The following is a 16,893-nucleotide window of genomic DNA, read 5'->3' on the forward strand; positions in this document are numbered from 1 at the left end:
CAGAGCTGGAACTGGGACCAGAATCGACACTTTTAGCCCACCCAGCTCTGCTGCCATGCCTCGCTTCGCCTACTGTGTGTCTCCCTCCGGCTTTCTTCCTCTGACCCATTTGGCTTCCGTCTTGTTCCAGCTTGATTTCATTCTTCCCGTCCTGCCCCTGTCCCTCTGGCAAACTCCGGTCCCTCTCCTTTGCACTTGGAACCCCTGACCTAGTGGCATTCTCTTCCCGCAGATGTTCCCGTGGTGTTCCCTCTGCCCTCCAGTTCTTACGCAAGGTCACCTCCTTGGAGACGCCCTCCCCGCTGGCGGGCCACTCTCTAACCCACCCTGGTTTTGTCTACCCCACAGCCTGTGGCTCTGGAGTCACCTGTGTTTGTTTACATGGTTGTCTGTCCTCCGCCCTAGAGTCGGGGGCATGGCCGTGGTCCGTCTAGTGCTCTGCAGTATCCCTGACACCCAATAAGGTCTGGCACGTGGTAGGTACTCAGTAAATATTTGCAGATGGATGAATAAAACTGAATTAAACAATTCATTGAGTCACCAGCTTTGTTTCTGGAAGTTCCACGAGGGCCGGCACATGTCTGTGTGTGCCCCCTCTGTCCCTACAGTCCGGCTCCTGGAGATGCCATCACAGGTCACTGAGGGCACGGCCACCTGGCCTCCTGGGTCCGAGAGCCCTTCTTTGACTGTCACGGCATGACTCGGGCGTTCATCCCTCCTCTGAGCCTTGGGGCCTGCCTTTCATGGCGGCTCCGGCTGGAAAGCCCAGTCCCCAGGCTGGTGGCAGTGGATGTCACTGGCTCGGCCTGTGCCTGGCACTTGGACACCCCTTCCCCCTCCCACATCACCCTGTCCTTGAGGGTGTGCTTCTCATCTCTTCCAGAAGGCACTGACCCCTGGTGCTTATTTGATGTGACCACCGTTTGAGCTGGTTGTGTACCGTCTACTCCATCTTACGCTGCAATGTTTGTGTCTCTATCTGTCCATCGGCCCAGGGAGGGTCTACTTTGGAGTCTATGAAACTAGGAGGCTGGTGCCAAGAGAGTGTTTTCCTACTGTGCCCACGCTGGGTGCATCATAAATACCTTTCGACGACGAGGAGGATGCTGGCTGAGGGACTGACCCAGACTCCAACCCAGCGGGTCTCCCCTGGAGTGCAACTCCCTTCCCTAGGTAGTTGGCCAGCAGTGCTTTTGAAGACGGCCCTCTGTGTGCGAGTGCAGTTCTAAGTACTTAATATACACTAACTCATTTAATCCCGCGAGGCAGGGACTGTATCCCTCCCCAAGTTACAGATGAGGAAACTGACGCACAGGAGGTTAGGTGATCTGCCCTAGGGTCATACAGCTGGTGAGTCCTATGTTGTGATATCGGCCACTCTGAACGGAGGCACGGCTCCCCACCTGCCCGCTTTACCACCTGCTCTACATCAGGGCACCGAAACACAGCCTCACATCTGGTTCTGGAGCTCCTTCCAAAGGGCTTTTGGCTGCCACCGCCCCATTTCTCTCTCTCTGCTCTTCAGACCTCCTTCTGCTGGGTTAAGTGGTTCTCCAGATCTCGCACTTTTCTCTTTTCTGTCTCTAAGGTTTCCTTTGCTTTGCTTTTCTCATGGGCAATGCTGCTCTCCAAAATCTGAAAATCAATGACCAGTCTTTTTGGTTGCCTGCACATTTAGGGGGAAAATTGCTAATAACGATGATACTAATTATAATGACAGTAGCTCCAACGTTGAGGGTTGGTCTTCCATGCCAGGGCCCAAGGCCAGCGCTTCTCACTCACGTCACTCTCACGGCAACCTCATCAGAGAAGTTAGCGTCACCATTTAACAGATGAGGAAACTAAAGAACGGAAAGTTGGTGAGGGTGCGGGCACCATGAAGTTTGTTAGTGGTGGGGCCAGGATTGAACCCCTCACGTTGCCTGTGGGTGGAGGCCCTGGCAGGGAGCAAGCCAGCAGAGGCGCCCAAGCCTGTCTTATTTCAGAGTCTGAGCTCTTATCATTGTGCCAGGCAGCCTCTGTGATAAGAAGAAGAAGAATCTCATTAATAATGGAATTTCCCATTGTTGAAGTAAATCTCTGAAAGACAATCAGGTTTCTAGAGGAGGTCAGTGTATTGAATTAATGAGCCACACGTAACAGTCTCTAGGGGGGCGGGGGCAAAGCTCACAAGGGAAGCTCTGAGAGGACGCGAGGGCTGTGATTGGTAATTAGTGCCCGCAGTCAGGGACTTTCATCTAGGAAGCAGCTTGCCGATAAGCCGTTCAGTTAAATGGTTTATGCAAATTGCAGAAGGCTAGAAGTTGCCGGTAAGGCCCCTGTTTCTAGTCACTGCGAGAAAGGGCACCTCAGATTCATCATCATTATGTTAAAAAAAAACAAACAAAAAGAAAGGGCACCTCAACTCTCAAAAGGGTTGTGTTTTAAACACCAGCTTGGCAGAGGTCTGGAATTTGGAACACAGTTTCCATTATAGCTGGTGGTTAGGGTCCGAGATTAGCCTGCAAAAATATCTAATCCATAATATGGAGGAAATACTACACATTTTTATATATTTTGCAGTGAAAAGCAGTTTACAAAACGCCAACACTAAGCTGTTCCAATATCAGCCCCCGACGAAGCAGAAGCGCAGTAACATCGCGGGAGCCTGGCGTCTCCCATGAGACGTGAGGGAGCCGAAGGTCTGAGGAGGGTTTCGGGTTGAGGCATTTTCCTGCACCACTGGCCTGATCTCACGTCTACACGCGGGACTTTGCTATCGGCAGCTCCTCTGCAGCCGAGACGGGCGCTACGCACTACAGGGAAGGCTGTCCTTGTGCGACTCACGTCCAGGTCCCGTCCCCCCCGGGCCACTTTGCTCCCACGCTCCTGGGCAGGTCGTGGGAATTAACCGTTAACGTTACCTCCAAACCCGCATTATGACCTAGTGATTCTGTCGTCCTTAAAGATGCATCTGACAGTGTGGAGGAAGGTCTAATAGAAAGAAAAATCAAAGGACTGTTTGAGGTTGATCTAAGTCTGTGTCTGAGATTTTGATCTCAGGTTCCCCTGACAAGAAGCCACGGAGAGGTCCTGCCGGGAGAAGTGGGCTGACGCTGTCCTAGGCCTGGGTGACCCGGCCACAGCCCTCCCTGCCATGGGGCTGTCCACAACCAGGCTTTCCTTAAATCTCCCTCCCGAAGTGCCCCGTGACCTCGAGATCTCTAAAATCAAGGGGCTTCCCCATCTTTGTGCTGATGACCTCTCAGTGGCATTTGGCCGCCGGGAACCCTTGTGACACCCTCCTCCTCCTTGCCACCCCTGGAGAAATAACTCAGGACCAGGTACTGACACTGTTTACACAGGCCTGCAGAGCACAGCTGCGCCGGAAACCTGAGTGAGACCCAACACATAAACACTTTCCCTCTCTGGATCGGATCAAATGACATGGGCTCTGCCCACCAGGCTCATTATTTCTCCCTCACTGGTGGGTGGGCCAGGGTTTCCCTCTGAGGAGTAGGGATGCAGTGGGGGATTGGTAGGAGGCAAGTACCTAAACAGAAGTGGAAGTACAGTGATTGATAGTATTAATAGCTACCATTCTTTGAGAGATGATTCTGGGTCAAACACTTTAGTGTACATTATCTCTAATCTTCACAGCCATCCTTTAAAGAAGGTAGGTATTGAGCCAGTAAGTAGCCCAGCCAGGCTGCAAAGCCTGCACTCCTCACTCCTCTGCGCTGCCCCAGGACCGAAGCGCTAATGAAAACATTTTGTAAAAAAGACTCAGGGATCTGAGGGTGACCACGAGGTAAGTATGAGTGAACACTGTAATAGGGCTTTTCCAAAAGCCATTTTGGACACATCAATAGAAGTACAACATCTTCAACGAGGGAGAGAAGAGTCCTGCTCTAGGCCACTAAATGCTGGAGAACTGTGTCCAGTTTTGCCTACAAAAACTTTAGGAAGAAAACAGATGATGGGTTGCAAACTCAGATGCCTACAGGGGCTCGACAGTTACCCAAAGTGAAGTGGGTTGTGTGTGATGCAATAGGGAATGGCGAGGACTGTGGCAAACTTCTGCTACTTGGTTCCACTCCGGCCCGTTTTTGCCAAGTGGAAAGGAGGGCCAGATTTCTGAACTTTTCAAGAGAGGGTGGAAATCTGGATTTTTCAGTATAGTTTATGAATTCAAGAAAAAACACTCTAGGACCAAACGTAACATGTCTGCAGGCCCTTTTCAGCCAGTGAGCTGCCCATCTGTGGCTTCTGGAGCACAGAGCAGCTCAGAGGAGCGGAACAAGGCCGTGCTCCAGGGCTGGGAATGGCATTTGGGTCTGGAGAGGAGCGGGTGCCTCTAGTTTCAAGCATCTATAAAAGGTTATTCTGTGGAAGAGAAAGTATTCAATAGACGGGTCTTGCAGGAGCCCGGGGGGCGGGTGGAGGATTGAAACCCTTCTGGGAGAAAGTCTGGGTCAATTCAACCTAAAGGAAGAATGTTCTGCCAGCCCAAGGCATCAACACTGGGATAGACTGCCCTGGGCTGCAGAAAATTCCTTGGTGGTGGAGCTGAAGGCTGGATGATTTTAGGATGTTGTTGGAGGATACACGCAGCCCTGAAGTCCCACGATTCTGTAATTCCTCCATTTTTGGGATTTGGGATACAATCTCTGTACATGCTCATGTCACCAATCCCAACTTGTCTCCTATCTAAGGCTGTATTTTACGCTGTTTACAATTTTTCCAACTAATTGTGAAGGCTACAGCTCTAGGGTTCTCTCCTAGAGGCCCCCTTGCTTCCTCCCAGACTAGCTGAGCCCTCCCAAAGACAAATCACTCTAGGAAACTCTGCCATGCGCTTCTCCCCATCATCTGTGGTTCTAAACTTCTTCCATTTGGCCCTCAAGCCGGATTTGGGCTGGAGCCAACTATCTCCCCGAGCTGCTTACCTCCTTCTGGCGGGTTAAGCGATTCTCCAGCTCTTGGACTTTGCTCTGTTCTTCTTCTAATGCTTCCTTTGCTCTGCTTTTCTCCTGAGAAACGGTTTCCTCCAAAGCCTGAAAGTCATGATTGTTGTTTGATAGACATGGCTGCCATGGTAGGGCTCTGGACTCTGTGCCAGGCACTGCACGGATTCACTGCTTTCACTTCTCACAGCAGGAAAACTCTTTCTCTCCTCACTGCCACAGAAAACGGTGGGCAGTACACTTAGGGGCTAAGAGTACGGGGTCTGGAGTCGGCAGGCCCACATTAGAGCCTCCGGTCGATCCTTCCTAGATGTATAGTCTTGGGCAAGTGAGAAGTTTTAGAAGCCTCAGTTTCCCTGTCTGTACAATGGGGACAGTAATAGTGCTTCCTGCATTGGGTTGATGTGAGGAGCAGATGAGGTGACGAACATGAAATACTTGTCACATGATAACTATTCACTAGTAAAGATTAATCATTTCTTCTGTCATTTCAACTTTGCAAAGGAGGAAACAGGCTTAGAGAGATTAAGGAATCTGTTCAGTTTACTAGTAAATCACGTCAACAGGAGTTTGAACCCTGGTCCCTTTGACCCTAGAGACAGGAGTTGGCAAGCTACGGCATCTGGGCCAAATCTGGCCCGCTGCCTGCTTCTTTGTAAATAAAGTTTTATTGGCATCCCTCCATGCTCATCGTGGGTTGCCTACAACTGCCTCTGCACTGCAACAACAGAGCTGAGAAGCCACAACAGAGACCATACGACCCGCAAAACTGAAAATAGATACTATCTGGCTCTTCGTGGAAAAAGTTTGCTGCTCCCTGATTTAAACCATTAGTGTGTGCACAAATCAGAGGACTGCTGCTAACGGATCATAAGAAAAAAAAGAATAATAATAAAATAATAAATAATAAAAATAAATAAATAAAAAAATAATACAAAAAAGAATGTTGGCTCCATAAGGGAACCTAGAATTTCTTACCCTTGACACAGAGTCCTCAGACAAGTTAGGACACGTGAGGAGTTTAATTAATGAATTCGGACAAGCATATTTTTAGAAAGGGTGGGGGTGATGGTGTCATGTGGTATGAGGGAGGTTCACTTAAAACCGGGGCACCCGGCACTGGAGTCTGGAACAGTACTTTCAGATGAGTCCCTGGGGTCGAGCTGATCAATGTGCGTGTCTGGGGAAGGATGACCCTCGACGGGACGACAGTGGACATGAGCAGTGGCGCTCTGTCTTGGTGGGTCCCTGGCATTGCGTCCCCCTCTGCATGGGCTGGTGTGCGCGCTAAGCTTTGTTGTGATTAAAGGGGGGTCGATGTCAGCCCTTGAAACCCTGTATCTGTTGGAATCGATGTTACAAATGGGCGTCTGGGAGGCCCAGGCCGGTGCCCAAGGTGATGTTGAACATGCTGGGGCTGCAATACTGTACATCCACAGTGGGAACAAGTCAAACCAAAGTTAAAACTAAAATAAGACATTTGGCAAAGGGAGAAGTTAATCAGAGAGGAGGGAGGGAACAGGTGGAGAGCCTGGTGGAGATTTTGAAGATTGCTAGGTTCTTTCTGGTTTTATTTCCCTCTGTGGAATGGCACTGGCTTTTTCTATGTCTAATTGTCCTTCTGGAGGGAGCTGCCTTGATTTAAGGCTGTTGTTAATGGTACCTTTATGTGCCTCACAGGTGATTTGGGTCAGGTGGTTCTTCCTTTTTAATCTTTTATTTCACAAAAGGCAGAAAGGCAGAGAAAGAGGCAGACAGGAGAAGAGGTAGCGGGGCGTGAACTAGAGGATGAAAGGGAGCAGGCAGAGGTCTTTGCCTCTTGGAGACGTCTGGAGAGTGAGGGTGTGTGACAGAAGGATGGTCCAAGCAGGAAGTCACCAAGCTTCTCCCGGTGAAGGTGGAGGAAACGGCAGGTCCAGTCCTTCTCAGGGGAAGAAAGGAGGTGCTGGGGGGGAGTTGGGGTCCAGCGGATCTGGTGCTGCTGTCTTGAGGGGGGTGGAGGAGGGGCAGCACGCTGTGGCCCTCCACCGTGGCTGCACATTGGAACCACCAGGGAGAGCTTATCAATTCCAGTGCCTGAGCCACACCCTCACCCCAGTTAGGTCAGAACCTGGGGGTGGGGTGGGGGGAGGGGTACCAGGCATTAGTATTTTTTAATCTCTTAGGTGACAAAAGTGCAGCCAAAGTCATGAGCCACTGATCTAGGATGATGGTGACCGAGGTAGTTAAATTCATGGTGGGTCCCTGAATATCAGAAAGGGCCAACTCAAGGACAAGGATGAGAATCAGCCCATTATGTGCAGTTTCCTGGCTTTCTCCTGAGATTCTGATTCAGTGGGTCCGGGGTGGGGCCCAAGAAGCTATATTTTTCACCAGCGTCCAGGTGGTTCTTATCGGCCAACTTGGGGAAAACCTTCTTCTAAGACTTTGTGGCCGAAAATGTAGTCTGCGGAGCTGTGCCATCAGTACCAGCTGGGAGCTGGTCAGAAATGCAGAATCCCAGGCTCCCCCCCGCCCCCAAGACCTGCTGAATCAGAATCTGCATTTTAACAACATCCCCATGTGATCCGTGGACACCTTTGAGTTGAGAGGCGCTGCTGTAAAGTATCCTTTAACTGGCTGGTTTCTGGAAAAGTAAGTAGCAGTTTTGGCCATGTGTTTCTTTTCTTTTCTTTTTTTTTTGCGGTATGCGGGCCTCTTATTGCCGTGGCCTCTCCCGTTGCGGAGCACAGGCTCCGGACGCGCAGGCTCAGCGGCCATGGCTCACGGGCCCAGCCGCTCCGCGGCATGTGGGATCTTCCCGGACCGGGGCACGAACCCGTGTCCCCTGCATTGGCAGGCGGACTCTCAACCACTGCGCCACCAGGGAAGCCCCATGTGTTTCCCCTGATATGCATGAAGAGAAAGCAGAAGACTGAAATACTATTGGTTGGTCTTGCACACACTTAGACACAAACCGGGACCTGCAGTAACGACTGGGATTTGTATCAATAAAATCAGCTGCAGTATATAAACAAAGTACCATTTCTAGACATTTCAATAACCTTGCCTCTTCAAGTTGATCTTCAAGTTGATCTCTGAGTTTTAGGACTCAAGCTTCATGTTAATTCCTCCTACATCATTCACCCTCTTTAATTAATTTAGTTCCCAACAAGGAGTTGCTGAGATTTCTCCATCTAAGTACGCGCCCTCTGTTTCTCATAGGAAAGCCCATTTCATCAGTTTCCAGTAGTAAAGAGGAGGACGGGGGCCACCTTACCGATTTCTCTTCCGTTAGCCGCTTGACTCTGGCTTTCAGCTTCTCCTCTTGCTGCAGCCTTTCCTCGGTCAGCTTCTCCTTCTCTTCCAGATGCTGCCGTAACTTTTCTTGCAGCAAATACTGCTGAGTCTCCTGAGAACTGTTGATCTTGATCTGAAATGAGGTGAAGGGAAACTGCAGCTGATGGGGGACAGGACTAACGCAGGAGTCATTTCCACTACCTTTGGGGGCGGGACAAAGGTTCACGAAACTTTCTTCAAAACACAGAAAAATGATGCTTAGCTTAGTAGCTAATAGGGAAGTGGTACAGCATCGTGGTTAAGAGCTCAGACTCTAGATCTAGATAGAATCTCAGCTCTAGTTCTTTCTAGACACTTCTTTGTATAGACAACGAGGTTAATACTAGTATCTACCTCTTAGAGTTGTAAGAGTGAGATAATGATGGAAAGCTTTTAGCACAGTGTTTAGCACATAGTAGGTGCTCAGTAAATGGTAGTTAGACTTATTTGTTATTATCTGCTGAGTGTGAGAGAAAAAGCAGTGGGCTGGGGCCAGGAGGCCTGAGCTTTTGTCTTGATCTTCTACCAACTATCTGTGCGACGTTGAAACAGTCACCTAGCCCCTGAATGGCACTGTCCATCTCTGTAAAATAAGGAGAATGGACTAGATCAGGGGGTGGCAAACTACTGTCTGCAGGCCACATATGGACCACTGCCCATTTTTATAAATAAAATTTTATTGGAGCAGAGCATGCCTGTCATGCCCACTCATTTACTTCTGTCTGTGGCTGCCTTTGCTCTACAACAGCTGGTCAGATAAGTGTGGCAGAGGCTGTATGTCCTGCAAAGCCTAACATATTCACCATCTGGCCCTTTACAGAAGAAGTTTGCTGACCCCTGGACCAGATGGTCTTTGGGGTTGATCGTAATGCTGGTCCCAATATTTCACCCTTCCTCTATTCGTATCTTTGGCTCTGTAACTTGCAGTGCCCACCCATATCCCGCCCCCTGACACTGAACTCAGTCATGTGACTTGCTCTGGCCAATGGGATGTTGGCAGACATAACACAAGCAGAGGATTGAAAAGCACTCCATGATTGGGCCTGCTTTCTCTTCCCGATGTCTGCTTCCTCTGCTAGCACCATGAGAACGTGCCCAGGCCAGCCTGCTGGAGGATCAGAGACACGTGGGACACGTGGAACAGAGCACAGCTGCTCCAGCTGAGGCCAGCCTATATCGACCAAGGCCCAGCCAACACCCAGACACGTAAGCAAGTCCATCCAAGACCAGCGGACCCACCTAGCGGCTGGCCCCAGATGTGTGATCAGTAGACAGTAACTGTGGAACACTGCTAAAAGTGTTATGGTTGTTTATTATACAGTATTAATACGGCAATAGCTACCAGAGAGATACAATCCCTAAGGATAATTTTGCCTCTAAAATGTCGACATTATGTAACTTTCCGTAATTCTGCTACCTATACTGTGGCTAGCTGTAATTCTTCCACTGCATTTAATAAACAATTGTAAAGATCTGATGGCATTTAAATTTTTCTGGTTTTTGACAGAGGAAAACAAGCCTCCTTGCCCTCCTGGGAGATCTCAGCCACCCTGTCTGAAGCATTTCGTGTGCAAATGGAGGTATCATTTCACCTTTTGGAGGATGTGTGCTGACTACCTAACAGAGGAGAAACAGAGTTAAAATGCTCCGGGCTAGGTAAATTCTAAGGAGGAGCTGAAATGAACTTTTGAAGTTCAAAGATTACCTGAAGTTCCTGGGTCCAGCTTGTAATTTTTTTATAATGTTCCAGAAGGTATTTCAGATACAAAGACAATCCTTAAAGAGAGAAGGAAGAAGAAGGTAAGTATCAATTCAATTCACTTCCTTTGCTTTCTGAATAATGTCTTCACAGAGCTTGCCGACAGGTGGGTGAGGGCAACGCTGCCCTCCCATCAAGGAAACGTGAATTGCCATCCACCTTGTGTTTTTTTCTTTTTTTCTTTTTTTTTTTTGTGGTACGCGGGCCTCTCACTGTTGTGGCCTGTCCCATTGCAAAGCACAGGCTCCGGACGCGCAGGCTCAGTGGCCATGTCTCACGGGCCCAGCTGCCCCGCGGCTTGTGGGATCTTCCCGGACCGGGGCACGAACCCGTGTCCCCTGCATCGGCAGGCGGACTCTCAACCACTGCGCCACCAGGGAAGCCCCACCTTGTGTTTTTTAAATTGTTGATCAGCTTCGGTTGGGCTCAAGTCCAAGTTTCTTTTTGTGGGAGGACAATAAAACCACCTGCAGAGCTCCTACCGACTAAGTGTCTACCGTGTGCAGCACTGTGCGCTGAGCAGAGGATGATATGAAGCCATTCAGTGTGAGAGACAAGGTCTACGTGCCTGGGAGGAAACAGGCAGGGACTCCAGGTGGCGTGGAAGTGATGGCTGAAGGAGTGGGGAAGTGTGAGGGTCCCAGAGGAGGGGCCATCATTCGCCTGGAGTGATCATTGCGTGGCTGAGGACCCACTGGGCGTGGGCATTGGTGGGTGTGCAGAGTTGGAGGGGATGGCGTTTCAGAATGGAAGATGTGGTTGGGTGAATGATGCCTCCCCCCCCAATGATGTCTGGGTCCTAATCCTTAGAGCCTGTGAACATTACCTAACAGGGCAGAAGGACATTTGCAGATGTGGTGAAGTTAAGGATCTTGAGATGGGGGCGCTCATCCTGGATCAGCTGGGTGGACCCGATATAGTCGCATGGGTTCTTACAAGAAGCAGACACAGGGAGTCTGACTACAGACAGACAGAGCCGGTGATGTGACAGAAGCAGAGAGTTGAAGATGCTCCTCTGCCATGAGCCAAGGAAAGCGGGGAATTTTTATTTCCTCGCCTTTTCCAGTCTAGAGACTGGAAAAGGTGAGGAAACGGATTCTTTCCTAGAGCGTCCAGAAGGAACCAGCCCCTTGCCTTTACCTTAGCAAAACTGATTTTGGACCTTTGGCCTCCAGAACCGTAAAAGAATAAATATGAGTTGTGTTAAGCCCCTAAGTTTGTGGTAATTTGTTAGAACAGCCATAGGAAACTAATACGGGAGGTGAAGGCAGGAGGCAGGATGAGAGGTGGGGAAATGCAGTGCATGTTCTGGAAGAGGGTGGAGCTTAACTGGGGTAGAGCAGATGATGGGGGAGGGGAGGAGTAGAGGGAAGAGCTGGGATGGAAAGCTGAGTTCAATTTGTGGCCAGCCTAGAACAGTAGCCTAAAGAGTATAAACTTGAGTTAAACATCACTGAAATGTCATGAGTGTGACCTGTGTGCCCGGCCCTCTGCCAAGCCATCAGCGCATCACCCCACTATATTGTCCCGCCATCGCCTCCTTTTACACATGAGGCAGTCGGGCTCTGAGACATGTGGCTGCTGGACGCCACACAGCTGGCAAATGGCTGAGCCAGGGCTTGGGCTCACAGTGGTGTGACTCCAGGGTCTGAGTCACTGCTATTTCAGCTTCTGATGGAGCAGTGAGTTGGCTTAACGAAGGGTGTTTTTTTTTTTTTTTTTCAGAAAAATAACCGGGATGTATTAGAGACGAAGGAGCCAGCAGCATTTCTTAACTGCAGCATTCTCGACGTGTTGGGCTGGACAGTCCTCGTTGTGGGAGCCGTCCTGGGCACTGTAGGACGTTTAGCAGCATCCCTGGCCTCTGCCTACTGGCTGCCAGGAGCATCACCCACCCAAGCTGTAATTATCAAAGATGAGAGGGTTTCAAGAAAGCAAACCGAGAGGGTTGGGTAGGCCAGAGAGAACATGGCGGGCGGAGGAAGGTGGGGCTTCAGTGCAGGGGGGCCACGTCAGTTTTCAAAGAGGCAAAGTAGGAAGTTGGTGGTGAGCACACAGGGTGTAACGCACTTCAAGGTCTTAATGGGACAGGAGTACGAGCGGTAGAAAAGGAGCTGAAGAAGCAGTGGTCCCAGTGAAGATGCACCAGCTTGAAGCGCATGTTTGATGACAAAGGAGAAAGATGGAGTGAGAGGCTGTGTACGCTGAAGAAGGAGGTCATGATTCAGGAGCTAGTGCACAAGGTGGTCTGGGAGGGAGAGAGAAGGGGAGACTCAGGGAGGGAAGAGCTGCATTTGGAAAGAGAACGTAGTGAGGGAAGATAGAGGGAAAGGAGAAAAGATGGGTGCGGAGGGAGACAGGAGGGGAGCTGAACAGGCTCGTGCCTGGGCCCTTGACCTCTGACAATGCCACTTGCTGAGAATTTCCAGCTTGGAAGAGTGAGAAGAAGAATATTATAATAATAGCGATTCAGTATTAACCACTTGCTGTGTGCCAGGCACCATGCCAGGAGTTTAACATGTGATATTTTCTGATCATTACAAACAGCCCAGCAAGGCAATGTGTTTGCATTTATAGGTGAGACACAGACTCTCAGCAAGGTTAAGCTATGGAGCTGGTAAGCAGTAGGATCAGAATTCAGACCTAGGTCTGTCATTCTCTTTTCAGAGAGACTAGAAGCTGGAGAGTGAAGGGCTGGGCTGGCTCATGTGAAGGGTGCGTGAGGAGAGGGGCACTCGGAGGACCCCGAGATGGCAGAGATGGGTGATGCTGACTTGGGCTGTTGGAAAGAGGGATTTTCTTCTGTGGGAGAAGAAGCAATTCTTGATTATAGTTCTGGTTACAAAAGTTACACATGCCTGTTACACAAATCCAAACAGGGCAGAAACCCATAAAGCGGAAAGTGTCCCCCTGCTGTATCCTCAGTGCTGGCACACAGTAGGCCTGCAATAAATAGTTGTTGAATGACTGAGTGAAAGTCAAGGCTCACGCAGTCTCATCATGCTGGGATAATACTCTCAACACTTATATGTCTTTTCCACCAGATTTCTCCTGTGGTCAGATATTGGCATTTGAAAAAAAAAAAAGGGGAGAACACTGTTCATATTGTATTACAACTTGCTTTTCTTTTTTTTTCACATAAAAATACTGCATATCTTGGATATCTGAGAAAGAGCGATTTTCTATGTATGCAGGGAAGCCTTTTATTTGCAACAAAATCTTGCAGAAATAGACACAGTCAACTGAGCTTGCAAAGAAAAATGTAAGAAGTCCTTTCTTTCCCTTATCAAAAGAAGCTGAGAAACCAGGCAGGAGGAGAGGGGAGCTAACTTTTAAGGTCCTCCTTAGATGTTTCCTATCTTCCAGTGGGACCACACAGTAATCCTTCAGCAATCAGATTTTTTTTTTTTTTTAGGTCACAGCTTTTTAATTTTTTAATTGAGATATAGTCGATGTACAATATTGTATGTTTCAGGTGTACAACATAGTGATTCACAATTTTTAAAGGTTATATTCCATTTATAGTTATTATAAAATATTGGCTATATTCCCTGTGCTATAAAATATATCGTTGTAGCTTACTTATTTTATACATAGTAGTTTGTACCTCTTTTTTAAAATTGGAGTATAGTTGCTTTACGATGTTGTGTTAGTTTCTACTGTACAGCAAAGTGAATCAGCTGTATGTATTCATATATCCCCTCTTTTTTGAATTTCCTTCCCATTCAGGTCACAAAAATATGGAACGCTTCATGAATTTCCGTGTCGTCGTTGCACAGGGGCCTTGCTAATCTTCTCTGTATGGTTCCAATTTTAGTGTGTGTGCTGCTGAAGTGAGCACAGTAGTTTGCTCCTCTTATTTCCCTGCCTCTAACTTGTCCCTCCCCCTTTCCCGCTCCCCACTGGTAACCACTAGTTAGTTCTCTGTATCTGTGAGTCTGTTTCGTTTTTGTGATGTTCACTAGTTGCATTTTTTCGATTCCACAGGTAAGTGACGTCACACAGTGTGTGTCTCTCTGTCTGACTTATTTCACTAAGCATAGTGCCCTCCAAGTCCATCCACGTTGCTGCCAATGGCAACATTTCATTCTTTTTTAGGGCTGAGTAGTATTCCACCGCATAGAGATATACATAGATATATCTATATCACATCTATTTTTTTGGGGGGTGGGCATGCCATGCAGCTTGTGGGATCTTAGTTCCCCAACCAGGGACTGAACCTGGGCCATAGCAGTGAAAGCGTCGACTCCTATCCACTGGACCGCCAGGGAATTCCCTACTGCATCTTCTTTATCCACTCATCTGTTGATGGGCACTTAGGTTGCTTTCATATCTTGGCTATCATAAATAATGCTGCTATGAACATTGGGGTGCATGTATCTTTTTGAATTAGTGTTTTTCATTTTGGGGGAATAAATACCCAGGAGTGGAATTGCTGGATCATGTGGTAGTTCAATTTTTAGTGTTTTGAGAAACCTTCAAACTGTTTTCCATAGTGGCCACACCAATTTACATTCCCACCAACAGTGCACAAGGGTTCCCTTTTCTCCATATCCTCGCCAACACTTGTTATTTGTGTTCTTTTCGGTGACGGCCATTCTGACAGGTGTTTGGTGATATCTTAATCAATCAGATCTTTAGTAGTGACCCCAATCTCCTGGGCTGCTCATGACATGATCCAACAATACTTACTCAACCTGGATTTCCCTGAGGGATTTATTCCAGCACTTTACAGACCCAGCTCGTTACATGCGTTTTATCCCTTAGGACAGTATTTCAAAAGGCAGGTAGTATGGTGGTTCAGAGAAGGGGCTTTGTGGTCAGAGGGACCTGGACGGAGTCCCAGCTTTACCACTCGGCAGCTAGGAAATGCAGCCCGTTGTCAAGAGCCGAGGAAGAAGGCCTGGAAAGAGAACTGAGTGCTCACGGCTAAGAAAATCTGACTTGCTGTCAAATAGAGATGCGGCAGGGGTCACAGGTAAAGGCACCTCGGCGTGAGCCAATCAAGCTGCCCTGCCTGTGCGCATATCCATCTGCCTGCCGTCCACATTCAGTTCACATTAAATCAACAAGTATTCAAGGCTGATGCTCACGGCAGCTACCGTTTACTAAGGCTTACGTGTGACCCCCTGATTTGGGTACCACATCGTTTAATCCTCACAACTACCTGGTGAGATCTTAACCCCATTTTATAACCAAGTAAGCAGAGGCACACAGAAGTCGACACTTGCTCACACAATGAGTAAGCGCACACTTGAGAGCCAAACCTTAGCAGCCGGTCTCCAAAGCCTGAACTCAGAATTATTCGCTATAATGCAGATGGGGCTTTGCTGGGGCAAGGCCCGTGGTGTGCATCAGACGCCCTTCACTCCAGAGAGTGAAACTCTCAGGTTTGTCTCTGTTCAAGTTAATGACAGAACCTGTCCTCTAGGAATTGGGCGTGTACCTGGTACCCCTCTGGATCTTCGGAAGGCATGTGGGGTCACAGAAAAAACACAAGTGCTAGGATCACAACGACCTCAGTTTGAGTCCTGACCCTACCATGTACCAGCTGTGCGACTTTGAGCACGTTTCTTAATGTTATGGATACTCAGTTTCCTGACTTGCAAAATAAAGACAACAATTGTACCTGGCTCATTGAGTTGCTGGAAGATGAAAGTACACAGTACATGTAAAACAACTAGCACGGTGACAAGTGCCCAGGAGGAGTTAAACAAACCATGGTTCCTACCCTCCTCTTAGGAACTGTGAACACGGAAGGCTCTTAGGACTGTTTGTGTATGGTGATGAGTGAGTGGGGATGCCCTGCTGGCCTCAGTAATGGGAAGTACCTTGAATCACTTATCATGGTGGACTAACACATAAAAAGGTTTTGAGCCAGTTTCTTCATTTCTGAAATGAGGATAATGTTACCTGCCTTATAGAGTTGTTGTGATGATGAACCGAGGTTATGTATGGAAAATACTTAGAACATTGTCTAGAATATAAGTGCTCAATAATGAATGATGGCCACTGTTGTCACCATCACCATCTAATCATTATTCTCACCACCATGACCATCGCCATCCTCATCACCATCACCCTCATCACCTTAATTATCCTCACCATCCTCACCATCATCCTCACCACCACCATCCTTGTGTAGATGCCTCTAGGAACTAGGTACAGCAGTACCTAATACAGAGAATACAGGGGATACTCTAGTTCATCCCATTCTTTTAGGCTTTTGGGGCTTTGCCATAATATTGCTAGTTCTGGAAGATAAAATGCCTTTTACCACCAACTTCCTCTCCTAATGAATGAATGAAGAATGGGCGGTCCTCACTAACTTCCCACGTGCTCCGCGGCATGTGGGATCTTCCCGGACCGGGGCACGAACCCGCGTCCCCTGCATCGGCAGGCGGACTCAACCACTGCGCCACCAGGGAAGCCCCTGATGGCTTAATTTTGCAACCCATGTTTCTTTATGGTAACGTATGACTAGATTTAGAGACAGAGGCTTCAGTGACTCCTGAAGTCTGGGGAGGGGACAGTGCACACATTGCTTGGCCCCGCTATTACTAGGATAGAGATCATGGTCTTTCCTTGTTTTAGTTCTGATTTTGAAGAACAGTTAGAACTGTGGGCCACGTCTCTCCTGGTTTCATGCACACTCAGACTCTGCCGTGATTACAACAACAGTAATACTGGGGTTGGGGAGGGGCTGGGCTGCTGGGAGAAATCCAGCCCCCCTCTTCTCTATGCTATCTGTGAGGGGCAGGCACTTACAGAAAAGTTAATCTTGATTTTTGCCTTTCTTTTTAAAGACGTTTAAAAGAAATTCACACCACCTTCTGGATTACCTTAGAGATGTCCTGGCTGGGGCTGTTT

At 48.5% G+C, this 16,893-nt stretch overlaps 1 protein-coding gene, 1 long non-coding RNA gene and 1 other non-coding gene across 4 annotated transcripts in view; 1 reads left to right on the plus strand and 2 right to left on the minus strand.

The window, feature by feature from the left end:
- FHAD1 (forkhead associated phosphopeptide binding domain 1) overlaps positions 1-16,893 on the minus strand; it is a 137,768-nt gene that overhangs the window by 36,231 nt on the left and 84,644 nt on the right. The window contains exons 15-18 of the mRNA XM_033433247.2: positions 8,206-8,358; positions 7,040-7,056; positions 4,929-5,036; positions 1,528-1,635 (exon numbers count right to left, since the gene is read on the minus strand). Of these exons, the coding sequence (XP_033289138.2) occupies positions 1,528-1,635; positions 4,929-5,036; positions 7,040-7,056; positions 8,206-8,358 (386 nt within the window). The remainder of the gene's footprint in view (positions 1-1,527; positions 1,636-4,928; positions 5,037-7,039; positions 7,057-8,205; positions 8,359-16,893) is intronic.
- Positions 9,165-14,029, plus strand: LOC117202363 (uncharacterized). Of its 2 annotated transcripts, XR_007470953.1 has the most exons (4): positions 9,167-9,470; positions 9,772-10,064; positions 11,749-11,925; positions 13,197-14,029. It is a non-coding gene; the product is annotated as an uncharacterized LOC117202363 (long non-coding RNA). The 2 variants fall into 2 exon arrangements; XR_004484684.2 differs by having other exon boundaries at positions 9,165-9,470; positions 11,749-14,029.
- Positions 13,758-13,864, minus strand: LOC117202393 (U6 spliceosomal RNA). The gene has a single exon (XR_004484733.1). It is a non-coding gene; the product is annotated as a U6 spliceosomal RNA (small nuclear RNA).

This window comes from Orcinus orca, chromosome 1 (genome assembly GCF_937001465.1).
Source record: "Orcinus orca chromosome 1, mOrcOrc1.1, whole genome shotgun sequence".
Classification (NCBI taxonomy): Eukaryota; Metazoa; Chordata; class Mammalia; order Artiodactyla; family Delphinidae; genus Orcinus; species Orcinus orca.